The sequence below is a fragment of the Aythya marila genome (genome assembly GCF_965140915.1).
Source record: "Aythya marila genome assembly, chromosome: 3".
In the NCBI taxonomy this organism is placed as follows: Eukaryota; Metazoa; Chordata; class Aves; order Anseriformes; family Anatidae; genus Aythya; species Aythya marila.
The window spans coordinates 27,040,325-27,060,071 of record NC_139044.1 but is presented as its reverse complement, the minus strand read 5'-3'; the positions used below and the strand labels follow the sequence as shown (position 1 = coordinate 27,060,071).

At 34.6% G+C, this 19,747-nt stretch overlaps 1 protein-coding gene across 1 annotated transcript in view; it reads right to left on the bottom strand.

Moving 5' to 3' along the window:
* The window catches only part of FMN2 (formin 2), a gene marked incomplete at its 5' end in the record, with an annotated part of 152,964 nt that overhangs the window by 119,039 nt on the left and 14,178 nt on the right, over positions 1-19,747 (bottom strand). The window contains 2 exons of the mRNA XM_082756573.1: positions 1,873-2,020; positions 14,271-14,437. Of these exons, the coding sequence (XP_082612699.1) occupies positions 1,873-2,020; positions 14,271-14,437 (315 nt within the window). The remainder of the gene's footprint in view (positions 1-1,872; positions 2,021-14,270; positions 14,438-19,747) is intronic.

Sequence of the window (19,747 nt, the reverse complement as noted above, 5' to 3'; positions counted from 1 at the left end):
TATCTACCCGAATTGTATTCAGAACATTTTTTTTTTCCTTTTCTACACTGCAAATTCACACCAACAAATAAAGTGTCAGTAATATTTTTTTATTATTATTTTTAAGTCAACACCCCAAGTAAATTTTGAGAACTATTTATGTTCCATTTAGAAGTGGTAAAATACACTATTTTCCCTTTTACTTCTAATTCAATTTTCTTAATATTTGCAGTTTTTGAGAGGGTCATAACTAAGGAAAAAAATAGATATTATGTACATGTAGTAGGAACAATATTAAATAGAACAAGATTAGACGGAAACAAGCAAAGTATAAGATGAATAGATTTAATTATTCCTTGTGATTGAAGTACTCTTCCAAATAGTACTTCAGTAAAGTAAAAATAGTAAAAGAAAAAATGTATTTTTATTATTATTATTATTTATTTTACAAAAAAGTGTTAAAAATGTATTTCAAAACATATTAAATCTATGCTCATCTAGAAATTAGAAACAACAAACTCGTTTACTTGCTGTCATGACAAAACCTCAAAGTAATATAATGAAAAAAAAAACAAACATTTTCTCTTTTGTCTTTCAAGTGCAGGGTCTGTTCACAGAAACTGTGATCACACATCCATTAGGTAAATCTCCAAGAAACACAATCTTTCTTCTTAGAGTACCTGGCAATGAATTTAGTTACCACATATGTCCACACTCATTAAATACTACATAAAATCGTTATGATCATTAGTCAAAAATTGGACTATTGAAGTAGTGCAGTTGTTGGAGTGTTCTACACTCTTAATTGCATCAGTGATATGCAGAAATATTTCCTTGACCACAAAGCCACTGCATAAACAGAATAATATAGCAATGTTGCATTTTTGTTGGCACCACTTATCTTGCTTGTGAGCACTGGAATAAGTGATACCAGTAAGAGAAGTGTTGCCATGACAAATGATGTCCATGCAAGGAACACTTTGCTTGTGTTCCAGAGGAAGTGGTAGAGAAGTCCCAAAGAGAAGGAAATCTGAAATTAACTCCACCCAAAGGCTACAAGCACAATAAAGAGATTTGTTGAAATAATGACTTAATTCTTCAAATTTAAGCAATGAAAAAAAAGGAGTGGTAGGAAACGGAAAAATTGAAAATACCCAGTGGCTTTCCATAGAGGTCACGGGAGATTGAAAGTGATGAGAGCCATTGAATACTAATGCAAAACTAAACCTTTAAAAACCTGCGGTATTTGCCCATCAACACTAGTAACAGAAAACAGGTTTAAAATTCTCTTCTAAATTTCTTCGTAAGCTACAAGAGGGTTTTTCGTTTTGTTCAATTCTCAACTGGACAAAAGCTTTTTGAGTATGCTGAAGATTTCAGAATTTGGCTGTTAGAATAACCTCATGAAAATTTAAGACAAACTGTTTTTTTTAAACAAGACCTCAGTTTATTTTTCAGACACACTATTCCTACCTCTCTGTCAGCAGAGGACTGCTGAATCCACGAAGGAATAACTTACACCACTCTAATAATTTTCAATATAACACCAGTGGGCTTCTGAAGTTTTCCATATTTTTAAGAATAGAAAAGTACCCATATTTCATGGCTCTGAAGGAATATAAAATTGGAAAAGAACAGAGGTCAAAATATCTGGTAAAATCCATTAGTCAGCAGATGCCAGATGCACATCTTGATTGTCAACAAGAGGCATATATTTTTGCTGAATATTTTATTAGATTTATACCAGCTAACAGTATTTCTGATGCTAATACACGATCTTTAAAATCAGGTATGTCTTACAAGTTAAGATATTAAGGCCTTATCTTGGATTCTAAAAGGCAGAAGCTCACTCCCCCTGCCATACATATATCTTGTCTGCATCCAAGAATATACCTGTTTCCGTAATTTTGAGTCCTTGTTCTTCATCTGGTGGTTTGGGTGGGGGCCACACAGATGGAATTCTCCTTGGAAAGCTTCCTTCAGCGTAATCTGATGAATGCGTGGGTTGGCTAACTGCAGCCCAAGTATAGAGCTGGTCTTGCTATGGTTATAAAAAGAGGGAGAAGAAAAATATGGTTAAGAAGTTCATATATGAAGACATTTTCAAAATATCAAAGCTTTTGTTTCCAACACAAATAGTTCATTATACACCCCTATATCAAGGCAGGCTTCTTTATATACTCTTCATCTTCTTACAAAGACTTTGCATAAACCTGCGTTAAAAGAACTGAATGTTCTGATTTTGAAATGATCTCTATTAACAATAGAGAAACGAAATTTTTACTTATCTGCAGCACAATGAGAGGCTAGAATACAGTTCTGCATTTCTTGAACATGTGAAGAACTCTGACATCTCTCCTTTTTCAGAGAGATAAGTTTCTGTCCATCACAACTGTACTACTTTACATAGGACTAGTTCACAGTTTAAAGAGAAAAAAAAAATATTTCAGTCCATACTCTATACTGTTTTATATTAAATGTGCAAACCAGAAAAGAAGCAGGACTATTCCTAGAAACATTTCAGCATAAATTGAACGGAGATATTTATTCTTTAAATCTCTGTTAATTTTTGTCATTTACATTTCCATATTCATAGAGAGACAGCTAAGAAGGTGCGATGGCTTTTTTTGGAAAAAGAAAAAATTATTCTCAATCCTCTAGGAGCAGATCAAAATATATCTTTGTTTTTCAATAGCTTTGAATTTAATCTGCTTTGTAAAAGTAGGAGACATCCAGACTGTCTGATGCAAGGCACAGCAAACAGTTACTTATGCTTTAAACCAGAAGAAAGTTTAGCTGACCACAGTTCAAGCAGTTTTTGTTGCAACTCTCAGTATGCACACCAACACGCACACCTTGTGATTAAACCTTTTTAATACTGTAAACTCTACAAAAAACATCCACAACAAGATCATGAATGTCCTAATATTTGGCCTGGAAACATGCAAAATACTATAGTACAAAACTGAAAAAATCAAGTCACAGGATAAAAACAGTCATATCATGCAGTACTATCTTCTTACAAAGATCACATTTATGATCCCTCATTCACACTTTTGTCTAAGTAAAATATTGGTAATATACATTTGTTTTGCTGCATTCTTCATTTTTAAGATTTAAAACTTTTGATTATTTCTCCTTTACCCAGATCCTAAACAAGTACTGAAGATATTCGGGGAAAATAAAAAAAAACATTTAATACTTCTGGGGATAATATCTACTTCGTATGACTAAGCTTCTACTTGCCTAAACATAAGTTGTGATAAGAGTGGTAAGACCTTATTCTATTAAGGACAACTTCCTTAGAATGAGCAAATGCTGGTTATAAAGGAAAATGGTCTGGTTTATAGACTGCTGCAAATAGGGTGAAAAGGAAGCTTATTACACGTATGTCTTTCCAGTATTAAAAAACACAGTAAAAATTCAGACAAACAGACCTTCAATTAAAGCAAATGAATAAAAAGCTTAATACAAAACCACATCAGGTTGTTTACTTAGCCATGAATGCCATTTATTTATTTTTTTCTGCACAATCAAAATCCCAACAAGGGTAAAATAATCAGTAACAAACCAGAACAAAATATTGTTGCCTATTACATCGCTCAGAGTTGTAAGACATACATGGTCCAAGGAACACAGAACAGCAGAGGGTTACTTGGGTAAGCATAGTCAACTTTCAATGGGGATTACCTGTAGGGTCACAGAGCTATAAAACAGAAAATGACAGACTGTAGATGATACTGACATAACATAAACAAGGAAGACAATTAAACTACTCCTAGACATATTTCAGCATGCCAGTTCTTCAAAAATATAGCATAATCATTCAGCAAATAAGTTTTGAAGTATGATTAGTCTACTTGAATTAAGATGTGTTAAAAGTCATGGTAGGTCTCAGAGCTATGGTACAGATGGGATGCATTAGCAGGGTAATAAAACATGAAGTACCTATGTTCCTGCTGATAAAATTTATGTCATATAACTATGAACAGTTAAGACATCACACAACTTCATCACAGACTCCCCTAAACTGGCATATTTGTGAGTACAGAAAATCATTTATTATTTTGTTATTTTTATGGTTTTGGATTTTTTTTTTTTTTTTTTTTAATTTTCTGTTTGACATAGAGAAGGACAGGAAGTAGAATTGTAACATAACAGACGTTTACAGAGGAAAATCTAAACTTGCAAAAATGCCTTGAATGGGCATACATTACAGACAAAATGCATCAGTGTTCAACATATTAACAAAGCGTTTAACATCAGCTAAATTCTGGTTACTTTCAAACTTATAAACAGAATTTCAAATATGAAAAGCCCTCATGACAGAAAGGCAGTCTGAAGGTCCAGACTTTGAATTGATAGTCAATAAACTGCACTTAAAATGGGAAAAGATTAACCCTATCTCCACTTCTGCGTCCTTTAAGAGATGAATCATTTGAATGTCCTAATATTTGAGACACTGTCCAAAATTTCTTTGCCTTTTGTCTTTAATTCCTTGACAGTTAATGTAATGGACCCATCATGTTTCTCCTTCTCCAAAATTGATAATGCCATAAATTTGCATGATTATTAGAACATTTTGAGAAAGTCCTTTAACATAATAGAATTAGCTGCATATAGCCTATTCAAGCAAAATAAATAAATAATTAAAAAAATCCAAATAAAAACCAGACAGATTTGCTTTTGCCATTAATATTTTTTTTTACTGCAAGGATCCATGAACTTCCACCTCCAACATTTTTCCTTTGGTACTTTCATTTTAGAAACAGTTTTTACTAGATATCATAAGTACAGCCAATGAATTCTCTTACCGTAATCAAGCTTTGAATGCATCTGGAATTTCCACTTCATCTTGCTCAGACTCCGCTATCTAGGATAAAGCACTGCTTTGGGATGAAAAATAATAAGAATTCCTCTACTGAGCGATCCCAATCTTATTTATTTGGACTAATTTCTGGGCAGACGTTGAAAGCTTAAAGCTGTCTGAGTCCAGTGCACTAAATGTGATATCAAGAAGAGAGTTCTTGTTTCCACATAACCTTACACAGCACTTTCCACTGGTTCTTAAAACTGCAGAGCATTTGCACATGGGTGAGGCAAATTGCCTGCAGGATCTGATGATATACAATCAATAGACATTTAACCGCTTATAGATGCTAGTGTTGAGAACAAAGATACACACCATCAGATCTGTAGTTTAACTCACTCTCTTCCCAGCCAGATGTCACCAGGCACAAAGTACGTCTTTTTGTAATAAACTTTAATTCTTGGGTACCATAACACTACATTTGAGGTACAAAATATATTAAATATTAATTACTTTCCTTCACTGCATGAGCTAAAGATATGCTTACTCTCCTACTAATCTTTAAAGACAGAAGCCAATGCTGTGAGCTACTGGAAGTAAGGGCCTCTCATAAATGACATGAAGAAAGACACTGGTGGACCCAGAAGAGAAGACCTACAGCAAACATCAGAAGGCATAGTGGTGGTGCTTGAGCTTTCAGGGAAGGGACCACACCAATTTTTCACACTAAGAAACCGGATTTTCTTCCTGTGTCAAAGACTGAATTCAAAATTATCACATTTACCACATAGGAATATGATGCACAAACTTGTATCCATGCTTCTGGCAGCAGTATTGCTCCTGTAGACGTGCAGATTATACAACCTTCTGTTCAATGCCACCTTGGTTTTTAAATCAACTCTATCTTCTTCCAGTTCGATGTACAAAAATACCCATTGTGAGAAACGGTTGAGAGGTACAAAAACTGGATATGAAACAGCAAAGAACAAATATAGGGCTACCCAAACATGTTACAAAAGCATAAATTAGAAATAAAAAAAAAAAAAAAAAAAATCTGATCAGGGGTATTTTGAAAATTCTCAAGAAAAAGAAAAATACTTGAAGCCAGATCATATGTGGTGAGATGGGAAAAGGCGGGGCAGTTTCAAAGGCATACTGCTACCAGGAATAGCATCTGCACTTCAGCTCAGAAAAGCAGCAGATGGCAGAAACACATTAACAGTACCTCCAACCTTTCTTATACTAGAGTGAATTGGTACTAACTTCCCTGGTGGCTCCCGTGTTAGGGCCTGGTTCCATCATGGATTATCTCTCAGACCATTTAATTTCAAATAAAAAAACTAATGCAATTTTTCACTAGAACCCCAAGCATTCACAGTTATCCTAAAAAGGGGAGGACAGAAATGACTGACATGTCAGCAGACCTGTATAAATGGGCCAGGAGTAAACACAGGGTGATAGTTACAAGAAGGTTCCTACTAATTAAATCAATCTGTATCTGAATGTACTTCTTATAGGAAGAGCTAGGATAGTGGGGAGGGGAAAAAGCATAGCTGCCTTTGAGGTGGAACTAGATAAACGTATAGAAGAATTCAATTTTATGAGACTTGAGATAAGTGGGTGGGGGGCAGAGTCCATGACCTGGAAGGTGTTTTCCAGCCTAAGAACTCCAAGGAGCTTGTTCCACAGATATGCAACAATGTGTGTAATTTAGACTGTACTACATTAGTTCATGCAGATGGAATTAATTTTTTTCAATGCAGGAAGTTTAATCATTCCAATATACTAAGTATATAAATTCTAAAACGAAAGCAAATTGCACGTTCCCACTGCATGCAAGTAGTTAATTGGACAGGCAAGGTTTTTGTTTGAGAAATTAGAGTCAGCCTACCTCAAAATGCTCTTATCAGCAGGAGACTGCTTTATTTTTAGCAGCTTTTAAAATAAGGAAATCAATACTGTCAAGAACGGGAAAAGTGGTTTACTTTTTGAGGAGAGGTTCTGTAGCAAGGCTCTATCTGACCATTGCCAGGTAAAGAGCAGTATTAAGCACTGCTCTCAGTTCTGCTACCTTTGGCTGCACTAGTGAGCACAAATGCCTTACAAGGCTGAAAAAAAATCACCAAATCAGTCAGAATACTGTAACATATCTATGAAGTAGCATTGTAAATTCATAAACTAAATTTGATGACTAAGCATTATACTTTTTTCTTCTTTTTAGAAAACAGGTGCTTCTATACTGCACTTTAAAATACCTCCCAGTTTCCTAAAGTCATGAAATGCTTCTTTCCCATGATAACTCAGAAATGACTCCTCTCCAAAAGAAAAACTGATGCCATCAAACTTCCCCTGGACACAATACTGAAACATCAGTGATGAGGGAGGCCAATAGAGCTAACATACACCAGCAGTGACAGCTGTCATGGGAAAGAAAATAAGAAACTTAAGTTTCACATTTCTTATGTGAAAGAATTTCACTTATAAGGATTCTATTCTTATCCAGTTCCAGAATTATTGTCTCAGCCTTCCTGTTCCCCAATAACTTTTGGATTTAATATAGCTGAAAACATTGAGCTGGTGAACTTAACTGATTCTCCCACTTTCCTTGGAAGAGAGAACAGTGACTAACAGTGCACAATGAAACAGAACCCGAAGATCTAATCTCTTTACCCATGGGATTCAAACTTCTGTGTAGAAGACCACACATCCCAGGACCTCTAGATTATCAACTTAAACCATCTAACAGTACTTCATTCACTCTTTTCAGAAATTGTAAGTTTAGGCAAGAAGCTTCCCCATCAGGAGTTAATTTCACCTACATTAACACTGTTCTGCAGTACGCTTGGATTCTGTCATATTTTAATTTTCCAAAGGAAGCTGTTTCATTGTAAAATTCCTTTCACCTCAATTCTATTTGAAAAGGTAATTACTACTGCTTTAAAAACTTTCTCTTGAAATGACATGCAAAATGCAAAAATTCAGCTGTCACTGTATTCACAACTCGAAGCTAGAAATGATGGCCATCACTCCATCTTTTAAGTGAACTACTGTACAGAAAGTCAAAAAATATAAACATCTCTGGATTTGACAGGGTGACCATCACCTTCATCTTACACATGATGATTCTGAAAATTCTGAATGCGTGGTATAAACTTAATATCCAGCACGTGCCTCTTGAAGCAGCTTTTCAGAATAACAAGCATGTAAGCAAAGCTCTTTTCCAGAGAATGAAAGAAAAAAAAAAAATGAACAAAAAAACCAACCACCTAGCAACATCCTACATATACAATACCACCATTGTTAGTGGATATGGTAGCATCACCACAAGTAACTGAAACATAGAAAGGACAAAAAAAAAAAAAAAAAAAGGCTAGAAGTCTATGAGACCAGATGTAACAACTATAAAATAAATATGCAATTAAAATTTAAAAAAAGGAAGTAAGGAAGCAGCATAATAGGAATACTTCAGCCCAGTGAACATCCAACTGTTTTCATTTTACTACTCTTAGGAACAATCAGAGTTGCTTACCACAAAAGAAAAAGCATCACAAAGTATGACTGGGCAATGGAAAAGGAAGAGGAGACATGAGGAGTTTAATTCAGCCAAACTCAACTGCCATGGTAACTACATGACAAACAGATTAAGGCAACTTATTCACAAAGTATTTTCTCTGCACTATTCCACAATTTTGCCTTGTTTACTTAAAAGTCTTATTCACTACTAACCCCCAATACACTGCTATGACAAATATCATAAGATAGGACTACATTTAATCTTATACATTTAATTCCTGAAGCACTTTAAGTATGCTTGAAGAAATGCTGCTTTGGTGCCAGTTTTGTGTGGAAGAGAAGTTCTCCTTGCTGAAGTTGATTCTTGTGACAGTTGCTCCTTGGAAACTGATCGATGGTGTTTTGGCTTTCTGACTTCTGAGAAAGGGGTTTGCCTATAATCTGCTCAACTACTAATTTTCAGATCGGCATAAACAGTGTTAGTAAGAACATTAAGAAAAAGCTCCATGTCACTAAGCCCTCTTCCAGCTGACCTGCAAAGTCCCAACATCTGCTACTACTCAGCAGAAAGAAAAGTGTCTTAATTCCCTTAAAAAAACATCTGTAACACCATAGGTGGTGGAGATAAGAGGAAAACAAACATTTTAATAGCATTTTCCATTTATGCCGTTTGGCTCTCTGCTTCCCCGTGGAACAGAGAGTTTATTCAGAAACAGACGACAACCTAGTCAGACATCACACCTGCAAGTCACACAAGGGGCAGTCTTTATTCCAAATTGCCAAACATACCTATAAACCACAACATAACACAGTAAAGAAAGACACCCTCTTGAAAATGTCTATTTAGCTCTTCTATAGAATATGAACAAATAATTTCTAAATCAAGATGGCATTAACAGAAGTATTCAAAACACATAACAGCATTCAACAAAGCACCAAAAGGATTTAAAGAGGGCTAGACTAAACAAAATTATACCTGAAATAAACAAAGATCAAAGCTTAAAGTGTGACAGCAGAAATGTCTTGAAAAAACATTTCAGACATAGGTAAGATGACATTGCTGGTTCATATCACATGAGAAGAGTACCTGTTGCACATTTTATTGCTAACATACAATAGAGACAAAGTTCCCCAAATAAGAATTACACTGTGGATACAAAGCTATGACTAATATTCTTTTCAAAGCTCTTACTAAACGATAATAGAAAGCCTCTATCACAAAATTATTTTATCTTTTTCCACTGAGAATTGGAGTGCTTTAAAACTAAACTACTTGAAAAGCTTACTAGAACAAAAAAAAAAAAAAAAAAAAAAAAAAAAAAAAAAAGCATAAATCTGCTATGTAGGGAAAAAAAAAGTGCCCAAAGCTTAAGACTGCACCATATGAACTGGAAAGTCTGGAATCAGAATTCTGAAGTAGGGACTAGACACCTACAGTCTTTAGACATTTCAGCTTCCGGATAAAATACAGACAAACGTGAAGTAAATATTTCTTCATAAGAGCGAAACAAACAAAAGTAGCCTTACATTGATAGGAAAATGTCAGCTTTTACTGGTGTCTAAACAGTTTTAGTTCTAATGTGAACACATATTTTTATAGACATTACTGATAGTTCTCCTAGTTCCTGTGATATATCCTTCAAAGAATAGCTAAATAGGAGGTAAGATCTCTGCTTACTGAAAACTGTGATCCTCTTAACAGGTGGCTGCAAAACTTACCTGTAAAACTCTCCTGTGATGACATTCTTGTGAAAGATTAACTGTTCAGAAAGCTCAACCTTATGTTGATTTTACTCTAATAGGGTAATATAATGAGGTGCCATGTGAAAAAAAACTTACTTAGGACTACACCTGCACTACATAAGATTATTAAATAACATACCACAATTATTTTGGATTGATATTTTCCCACAAAGCATTAATTTCTGACATACTATTCAGTCACAATCACTTTCATTTGAAACTTTAGAAGCACCTTTGAACAAGTCACAACTGTTAAAATGAGGAAAGAAACAGGCTACATTTATTTAAAAGGCAAGCAATTATTTGGAGAACACTCTTTGAATAGTTTTTTTAACCGATCTTTCTATAAGTTGTTTATTCACTTGCTTGGTGTTTTTAAATTTGTTTTACAAAATACTAGCAGAAGAATGACAGCACTAAAGATAGGCCGACAAGTAAGAAGCCATGACTTCCATGAGCCAATAATTAGCAGCCCCTCAAAGAAGGAGCAAACTATCAGAGAAAAATCATATTTCTAGAGAATGATTCTGCCATTGTACATTTACTTAATATTTATTATTATAAAAAGCGCAGGTAGGAAAAGCTATAGTTAAAAATTCCACCAGTGCTTAACAGCAATCATTTTTAAAATCCCAACCTATTTCTGTTACTTTCAGAGATTTGCTCAAATTTCTCAGACTAACTTTTTATGCTGGGCATCTGGCACAATCTGCTTCCAAAGAAATAACAATGGGTCAAGAAAGAACACGTAAGTTTTCTTATAAGCTCTTATAAGAGTTCTTCACCTTCTATCCTTTGGGCTATAACATAAAATTTGACAAAAATGTCACTGATACTTCAGAAACGTGCTATTTCTAATCATCATTAAAATCCATCCAAAATCTGACCAGGTTATAAGTTTCTGAAAATTAGAGACCCTCTGGAGCAAAAATTCCATGACAGCTGCTAGTTCTCTGAAGATTTATGTTTTCATTTGGTATTCTTTAGTCCTTCACTTTTAACATATACTAACAAAGTAAGCACTTTTAACTAGAACTAATAAAGAAATGAGCATCATTTTCATAAAGCATAACCTACACCAGAAATACAAGTGTTAAGAATTTTAAACTGTTTTCCAGAAGCTGTTATAATGCTAACCCAAAAAAGCACGAGTTGTGAAAGTTGCCTTTACTCTTAATGAATTGTAAAATTGCAGTCAGGCAGTGCAGAAGAGAAAAAGCAGGATCTAATGAGAAAGTTAAAATAAGTTATATATATTTATTTAATGGGGTCCACAATAAAGCTTGGAATGATATCTTGAGAAAAAAAAAAAAAAAAAAAAGACAGATCTTAGTGTGCTACTGACATCACAGGCAGAGGTTTGGACAAATACTTGCAGGACAGAGAGAACTAGAGCTGGCTACTGAGCATGAGTATTAAGAAGATGAGGATATAATCAGTGCGTAATTGCAAACATTTCAAGCCAGCCAAGAGTTCAGCATTAGCCATGTTAGATTAAATTCACTGGAGGACATCCAGAAAAGGAGATCAGAGTGAAAGAAAAGGACTTCTAAATAACTTGTTTATATTCATCTCAGGCCATAAGCAATAGATCACAGAGTGAACAAAGCTTGCTGAATTATTTTCATAAACTGCAACCTAACTCAAAAAAAAAAAAAAAAAAAAAAGACTGTGGGACTACACTTAAGCAAAAGGGGAAACATGGAAAAAAAAAAAAAAAAAAGTGAAAGCTCAGAAATACATGTGATCGGTCACAAAGGAGAAAAGGAGAGATCCAAAAAAGGATTTCAGTGAAAAAAAGATTTCAGAAAAAAGATTGGCAATCCAGCAAAAAATCATGCTGAAGGAGTGACTTAAGAAGCTTTATAAGAACCAGAAGAAGCTTTAAGAAGAAGCTTTATAAGAAGAAGCTTTATAAGAACCAGACTAAGACAAAAATCAAAACAGCCACATGAGTAACTTTAAGGAATGAGCAATCACCAGAGCTGGATGTAGCAGGGAGGGAGGATAGCAAAGCGGTAGATAAACCTGCCTCTGACCAGGACAGGGTTACAGGAGCTTTGGGGACAGCAGTTTCAGCTGAGTGAAAAGGACGCCAGCCAAACTGGAGGTGATCCAGCATGGAACTACAGGCAATAGCTGTTAAGCGGCACGTCTGATGAACTCAGAGATGAAGGAAGAATATGGGACTGGCTGCGCTCCCAATTTTGGAATGGAGTCCAAGATGATATATCTCCTAATTCTAGATTGGTAAATCTTTAAATACTGCTTAAGGCTAGTCTAACTCCTCTGTCTTTGAAATCAACAGTTAGGTCAACATTAAAACCCTGTTCTAATGAGGTAAATGGAAAAAAGATAAAGAATCAGAAAAAGAAAACTATGGACATGGAGAGAGTAGCAAAAGGGAACACGAGTAACATCTATTTTTTTTTTTAAAAGTAATAATCATCATCACAAGAACATTTTTTTCACAATAATTGTTTCATTTTCTTATGTGACATTTGGCATTTATTTTCTGTAAGATATGTAATTTACTCACTCTATGAAGGAAGATAATCTAGAAGCCAAACTTTTACATTCTCAGCTATGAGTTTATACTGCAGTACTAAAAGTTTTCACCCTTACAGGGCTTGTAATGAACAAACACGGAGTTCCTGTACTATGGATTCCAACGCTGAAGAAGAAACACATTCCCAAATTAAGGAGTAGCAGATCTCACATTTGTGTCCTGTGAAATGCATATTTGGATCATAATGTTCAAGGCACATATATGCTCCTTTGAAGAGGGATACATTATTAGTTGCATGCACATGCACAAAGCTTTATGCAACTTCTCACATTGTTTCACAGGAACATCATCTATTTAGGGCACTTGTACAGAAAACAGTATTTGTGGCTTACCAATATCCCAACTCAAATTGAGATCACTGGTGAACCAGAAGCATCTTAAACTACTGGTGCAGTGTTTACATGGCTGTAGGCTAAACTCCTGTTTCTTTTCAGACAGTCCATACTGTTAAATATGGTCAATGAAAGATGACTATAATAATTCTCTAGATAAAGCATTGTGTAACAGTTAACTTCTGCTTCTTTCCAAATTTTTAATTTAATAAAAGTCTGTTTATAAGTGAGGAGAAACTTTTTTGAATACAACACTTATTAAAAAAAACTTCAAAGAAGATGACATTAATTAAAATATATGATAAAACCAAGAGAACTGAAAAAATTGTAGAAATGTTTAAACAAACTGAAAAATAAGAAACATGTGTTTTCCTATAACTTTATTGAGTACGTATTGAGTATGTAAGAGGAAACTTTCAGATGGATAGTGATTTTAAGGTGCTTGAATAATATTATTATAGCCATACTCCATTTCTCATATTTTCCAATTAATTTAGAAGTTTGAAAATACTTCAAATACCCTTAAAACACACACACAAAGACTGAATGTTGTCTGAGTGATTTTGTAGAAGAACTAGGTTATCTAGAAAAGCTTGTTTGTTTTAAGAATTTATCCCAACACACTTATTCCCTTTACCAGCTGCATTATGTTATTCTTCAACAAAGATGAGAAAGACTTCAAAAAAGTTAAAAAGTTCTCTTATATCAAATCATTTCCTATTTCTAAGCAAGATTCATTTTCATGGGTAGAGTAGAAATGATCTTAAATTTACTGGTAAACTATTAAGTAGATTAGGTAACATTTGTACATTGTTTCGAAGTCATTTAATGAAAAAAACTTTCAGTCACATAGACCAGTACAAAGAATGGTTAAAGCTAAAATTTTAATGGCAAGGATCACATAAATAAGTTCACTGTAAAACTTCAATGATTGTACAGTATCGCACAATAGAATCACATCCTAATGTTGAATTCATTATCCAAGGGGAAGGAACAGCATGTTAGGCGATGTCTACAATACAATCTCTTCTAAAGTTTTGTAACTGTATGCAAATACCACCAATAACAGCACTAAGGCCACATAGCCCAAAGGCACAGATAAAAATGTAGTTGGAATGCCAGTAAATCTGTGATTTTCCTTGATTTTGTATCAAAAGTTTTTTGTTTTTTTTTTTTTTTGGGGGGGGGGGGGGGGGGGGGGGGGGGGGGGTGTTAGAGCAGGGGGAGTTATCTAGCACAGATGTGTCATTTGCGTTCTGTAAACATTTGTGACACACTTGTCCCTCTTTGAAAAACAGATAAATAAAACTTTTCCGGTACTTACATCAAATGTGGGTGTGCTTTGCTGGGCACTCTGATTACATGGTTCTCTGAAGCAATCGGTGAACGGAAGTAAGAGACCCATTGCAATAATACGAGAACATAATTTTTCTGCTTCTTCTTGTGGTGCATTTTCCTGCTGGCTGAAGAGCTTCTCCAGCAGAGTTCGTCCTGCCAAGGTGATGACATATATCAATAAGAATTTGTAGCTATATATGGGATACAAAGTTTAAGGCTTTATAACGCTTACTGAAAATCTCAACAAATATTAGAAATAAAGTGAAATAAATTTAAAAAATATGGAGAAAAGCAACTGACAATAAATATTTAATACAAAATAATTTTATAGAATCATTTGGACTGATTGGAGCCTGATTACCTGGTACACTAAAGAAAACATATATTGAGCTGGCTGCACTGTGGAGTGGGAACAAAAAGTACGATTTGCTAGTGAGACATCAAGTTCTTATTTATATTATACAATTATCCTGATGGGAAAAATGAGATATTACCAAGGAATGAAGTAACTTTTTCCAAGGGTGTCACACAAAGTTATTAAAGAATCAAGTCTCCAAGCTCTTGGAATGAGCCTTTGTTTTTTTGAATCACAAAGTGATCATATTCTTTAAGAAACTGTGCTCCAGTTCTGTGGAGAAGCTCTCAATAGAAGATCAACAAAAACAACATCATAAAAAAAAAAACGACAACTACTCTGCTTAAAATGACATTTAATACAGCTCCAGAGCAGCAGAATGCTAAAATGTATTGCCACAAGCAGCAACACATATTTCAGAGAAGTAAAACTTAAAGAGTTGGAAGAGCGATCCATTCCTATTACAGGGCCAGATTTCACAATCAAAGTGTTTTCATTGTTATCTGACCAGAGCATGAAAGGAGGGCATATGTTATAAAGCACATTAGAGAAGACAATGCTAGAGGTCTGAAAGAATTTCAAGCTGTGTGAAGTTCGCCAGAAAGAGACTAAAAAGAAGTAGTTGTATACAGAGGCTGGAGTAAAATCTACATTGTAAGAATACTAAATTGCTTGATTAAGCTCTACAATGTCAGAGGATGCCAAAGTTCAGATTTATGGGATATAAAAAAAGAGATGAAATAGACCTACTGGAATAGAAAAAGCAGAGGGAGTAATAAAGTTAATTTCATGGTTTAGTATGAACTAGCTGTGAATACAATTTGTACCTAAATCAGTTTCTATACTCTGTTTTTTTCCACTCACTCATTAGAAGCCAAAGTTATTTTCCAGAAAAAAACGCACTACATTAAGAAAGTAATTTAGTGTCATTTAAACCAATAACAACAATACTGCTTTTCATGTACAAATTTAAGATTTCTTTTCAAATGTTGACTTCATTCAAAATGTAAAATTTCCCAGGCCTTTTTGAACATACAAAAAAAAAAAAAAGAGATGCTTTTAAAACATCTGGATGTGATTTGAAAAGGATATTGTAAGTGACATTTAGCCCAAAGTTTCTGTATTATTTTAACTTTGCACGGCAATGCCGTCTAAAATTGACAATACAATAAAATGTTAGAAGTTATTTCTAAGATTTTCCTCTCCACATCTAAAGATCTGATAATTCTGAATTATTAGTCCAAGTTTCCTAGCCTTTCATTAGACAAAACACACAAAGCCAGGGGATAGGTCTGTAAGAGAAACAAGTTTTGTTATGTTCTGATCAACTTGCTGATTAATTTGTCTCTGTTCCTTGGTTTCCCCATCTACAAGGTGAATTACTTATTCAACATATCCCTCTATTTATTTATCTAAAGACAGCACAGCTGTTAAATCTTCAAAGTCCCCTTTAATTAAATTAATTGAAGAGGGGTTTTCCTACTAGCTGATATGCGCTGTGAGTTTTTAATATCAATTTACACAAACTTGCAGCAATACACAGTAACTCCCTCCATGAAGAGGCAACAGTATGAAACCATGGAAATGAAGCACAAACAAGGAGCTACCTGCTGACATTTTGGTTATTTGTTTCAGTAATCATTTTTTGGAGTTGTACTTGCAAATGCTTAGTGGTGCTGTTAATAATGGAAACATTTTTTTCTGCAGAATCATATTCAAGAAAAAAAGGGTAAATTTGATTTAAAAAATAGCTACTACCCTTTTACTGCAATAAGTCAGTTCTACTAGACATAAATAGTGACATTTAGCTATACCAGCAAGTTGTAGAAAAAATAAGACCCCAAGACTGGTGTCACAGTTATACAGGGGCACTAACAGGCAGCATTTCTGCTTCAATTTCTGGAGCAAAGCACATCAAAGTCCTACAACACAGAAAGTTGCCTAGTTAAAACAGAGGCTACAAGAGATGATGATGAATGGAAAAATTGATAGTTTATATTATGTAATTTTATTTTGTGCATTTTAAATTACATATAAAATATAATAAATTGCATGTGCCAGAGTTATTGCCCTTTGCTCACAAAAAAAGAGAGTATGCAAGAACACTACACGTTTCTTTATGCTATATTAAATATACCAAAGTCATGTATTGCATTGTAATTTGTGACTTGATTATTTTTACAGGTGTTTCAACATTTAAATAATTATCATTTTTAAAGAGCGTTCTCCTGGATGTACAGCAGCATACTTCTTCCCCCCCCATTTACTCAGTTTAATTTGTATAGTGGTTATTAACTGATGTCTTTTAATAGGCAAAAATAAGGTCTCTGGAAAATAGTTTAGCATTAAGCCAATAAAGAGTAAGCAGGTGTAAAAAATATCATAGATGAACTTCATTTCTTGTACATTTCAGAGGCAGATGGCCAAAATGACAAAAGTAATGCAGAGCAGCGTTCTATCCAGTCTTGGAATAAGGAGGGTATTGAAACTTATTTAATTATTTTAGCTATCACTTTTTAATCTAAAAGAATCAACCATTTAATTCTGGATAACTTCAGTAACATTAAGCTGTCTTTTGTAACAAATACACATTGAATCAAAAGGTTTTTTTTTTTTTTTTTTTTTTTTTTAAGACAAAGGTAATAATGTCCTAATAAAGCTGTGTTCTAACACTATCTGCTCCTTGCAATGGCTGTGGAGACCTGACGACAGTGACAGAACTTGAAATTAAATAAATATATTTAGCTAGTTCTTTTAACACATTTTACCAAATGGAAGCTGAAACACATTTAATTTTCAGTGCATACAGAAATAGCTTCTCTGTGAACAGCTGTGGGAGAAAAATTCCTGTATCAACATTATATCTTACAAATTTAAAGTACTTCATAATCAATGGAGGGTTAAGCCACTGTTTTTTTTGTTTGTTTTGTTTGTTTTTTCTCCCTCTAACCAGCTACAGCTTAACATCCAAATGAACGGTCATTGCAAGCACGAGAACACCTCATCGAACATAAGAAAACAGCCAAAGCTTTAAAAAGACAATATGTTTTTCCTCAAAACAGGGTGAGGAGACAAACCCTACCAAAAGAAAGCATTTCAGTATTTCAGAATGTTACTCTTTCTCCACGAAGCAACATCACACCATGCTGCTTCATGGATGGACAGATGGAATTGCTGCACTAGAACAGCTCCAGAGAGGGCTGAGGCTACATAGGAGGATGACATACAAAAGCCACTGCCTACCAATAAGTAGTTCCTCCCTTGTTAAGCTGGTATTGCTTTCAACTACTTTCAGGCAAAAGACACAGTCATCACTGCAGCAGAGACATTCCACCTCGATAGTCCTCGGTGACCCATGGAGACTGGTGGGCTCCCATACCTTGCCACCACCTGACCCTGGTGCTCCTGCACTTGTGTCAAAGCAACCATATGAAAGATGCTTGTGAAGCAGAAGAGGTCACATGCATGATTTTGATTCATGGATGATAACAGTTATATTTTTGTGGAGGTACAGCAAAATATTTCCTTTAACACTAGACTCTGCAGACAATTAAACACTTTTGTTTGGAACTAGAACTAGTTTTCCAGTGCCCTATCTATACTACACACTTTTGGAACTAATTCAAATTAAAGTGACTTTTCATATATACACATGAAATGGGAAACACCAACTTGACAGTGTTAATCCCCAAATCTATACCTTAAAAAAAAAAAAAAAAAAAAAAAAAGAGGTCACAACCATATTCAAAGCATAGGCTAAATTCCAGACAACTTCAACAGCAATATTTTCAGCTAAGATTTTTCATCTTCAGTCTATAAATAGAATGCAACAAAAACAGTCTTTCTCAGACAATAATAATCACCTCATATTCATAATTTACATGAGTTAATATATAAACATCTAAGCATGTTCTCAGCAGGTGCAGATGGCAACAAAAAAAAAATGAATAACTAAATGATTAATGATTATCAAATGATTAGCTGATTTCTGTTACTGGGATTTAAATGCACTCTTAAAGGAATTTCTCTGGATTACTTTCACATGCCATGAAAATATTAAAGGGCAAAGATCTCTCAGCAGATATTTTTCTAAAAGGTTAAATAATTCCATTTTTAAAATATAATATTTTTTTCCCCTAAAATCCCAGGTCATGACATTCCCGGAACCCATCCTTAACCTTTATCTCAAGTATTGGGGGGGGGGGGGGGGGGGGGGGGGGACTGTCAGGTTGTCAGATTTTTGTATTAGGTACAAGAACTGCTACAAAGTTTCAGTCTCAGGTCAAATCAATATTCTGAGAATCTTGCCAAGACCCTTCATCAAACAAAAAGAGAAGTGTGATTTTTTAGGAGTTTAGAGTTAAAACAAACAAACAAACAAACAAAAAAACAGTAAGGAACAAAAAGACTCCTTCCCCCTTCCCATTTTACAAAGGCTTACACAATTATTTAAGGAAAAGAATGAGAACGTGAAATTAATCTTGGAAGTATCAGGTACTCTGCCTTCCTATGGATATTTTGTGAAACATGGTTCAGCTGAGGTTTTCCAGCTCAGCTTCCATTTTCCCTTTCTCCTCCACCTCCATGTCATCTGCTGCTTCCTCTCATTCCTCTTAGGATGAAGCACTATGACCTTGTCATCTCCTGTGTGACATTACAGTTCTTCATTCTATCAGAGACTTAATTAACACTGTTTATCTGAAACACCTTTGGCAACAATTATAGAACATATAGATTATTCATCAGAGAATGAAAACTCACAAGGTCCAGTATGGCTCCCGTTACTTTTTGAAAGATGCAGATATTTGCAATTCCTGGATGTTCATTTTCAACTTTCGATTTACTACAACCATATCTACTCAACTGTGTGGTGAAGGAAGAAAGGAAGTCTGCCCCCTACCTAAAGTCAATCTACAAATTACTACTATTAATTTATTAATAATTAATACTACTAATCTACTTATTACTACTATTAAAAATAATATAAAATATCAGAGATGTAATGACTATAACGATTTCATACAACCACTCCAAGCAGTGCCATCTCATCACAAGCACAGGTTCTTCCTTGCCTGGAGTCCATGTGTATACTTTACACCTCCACACAA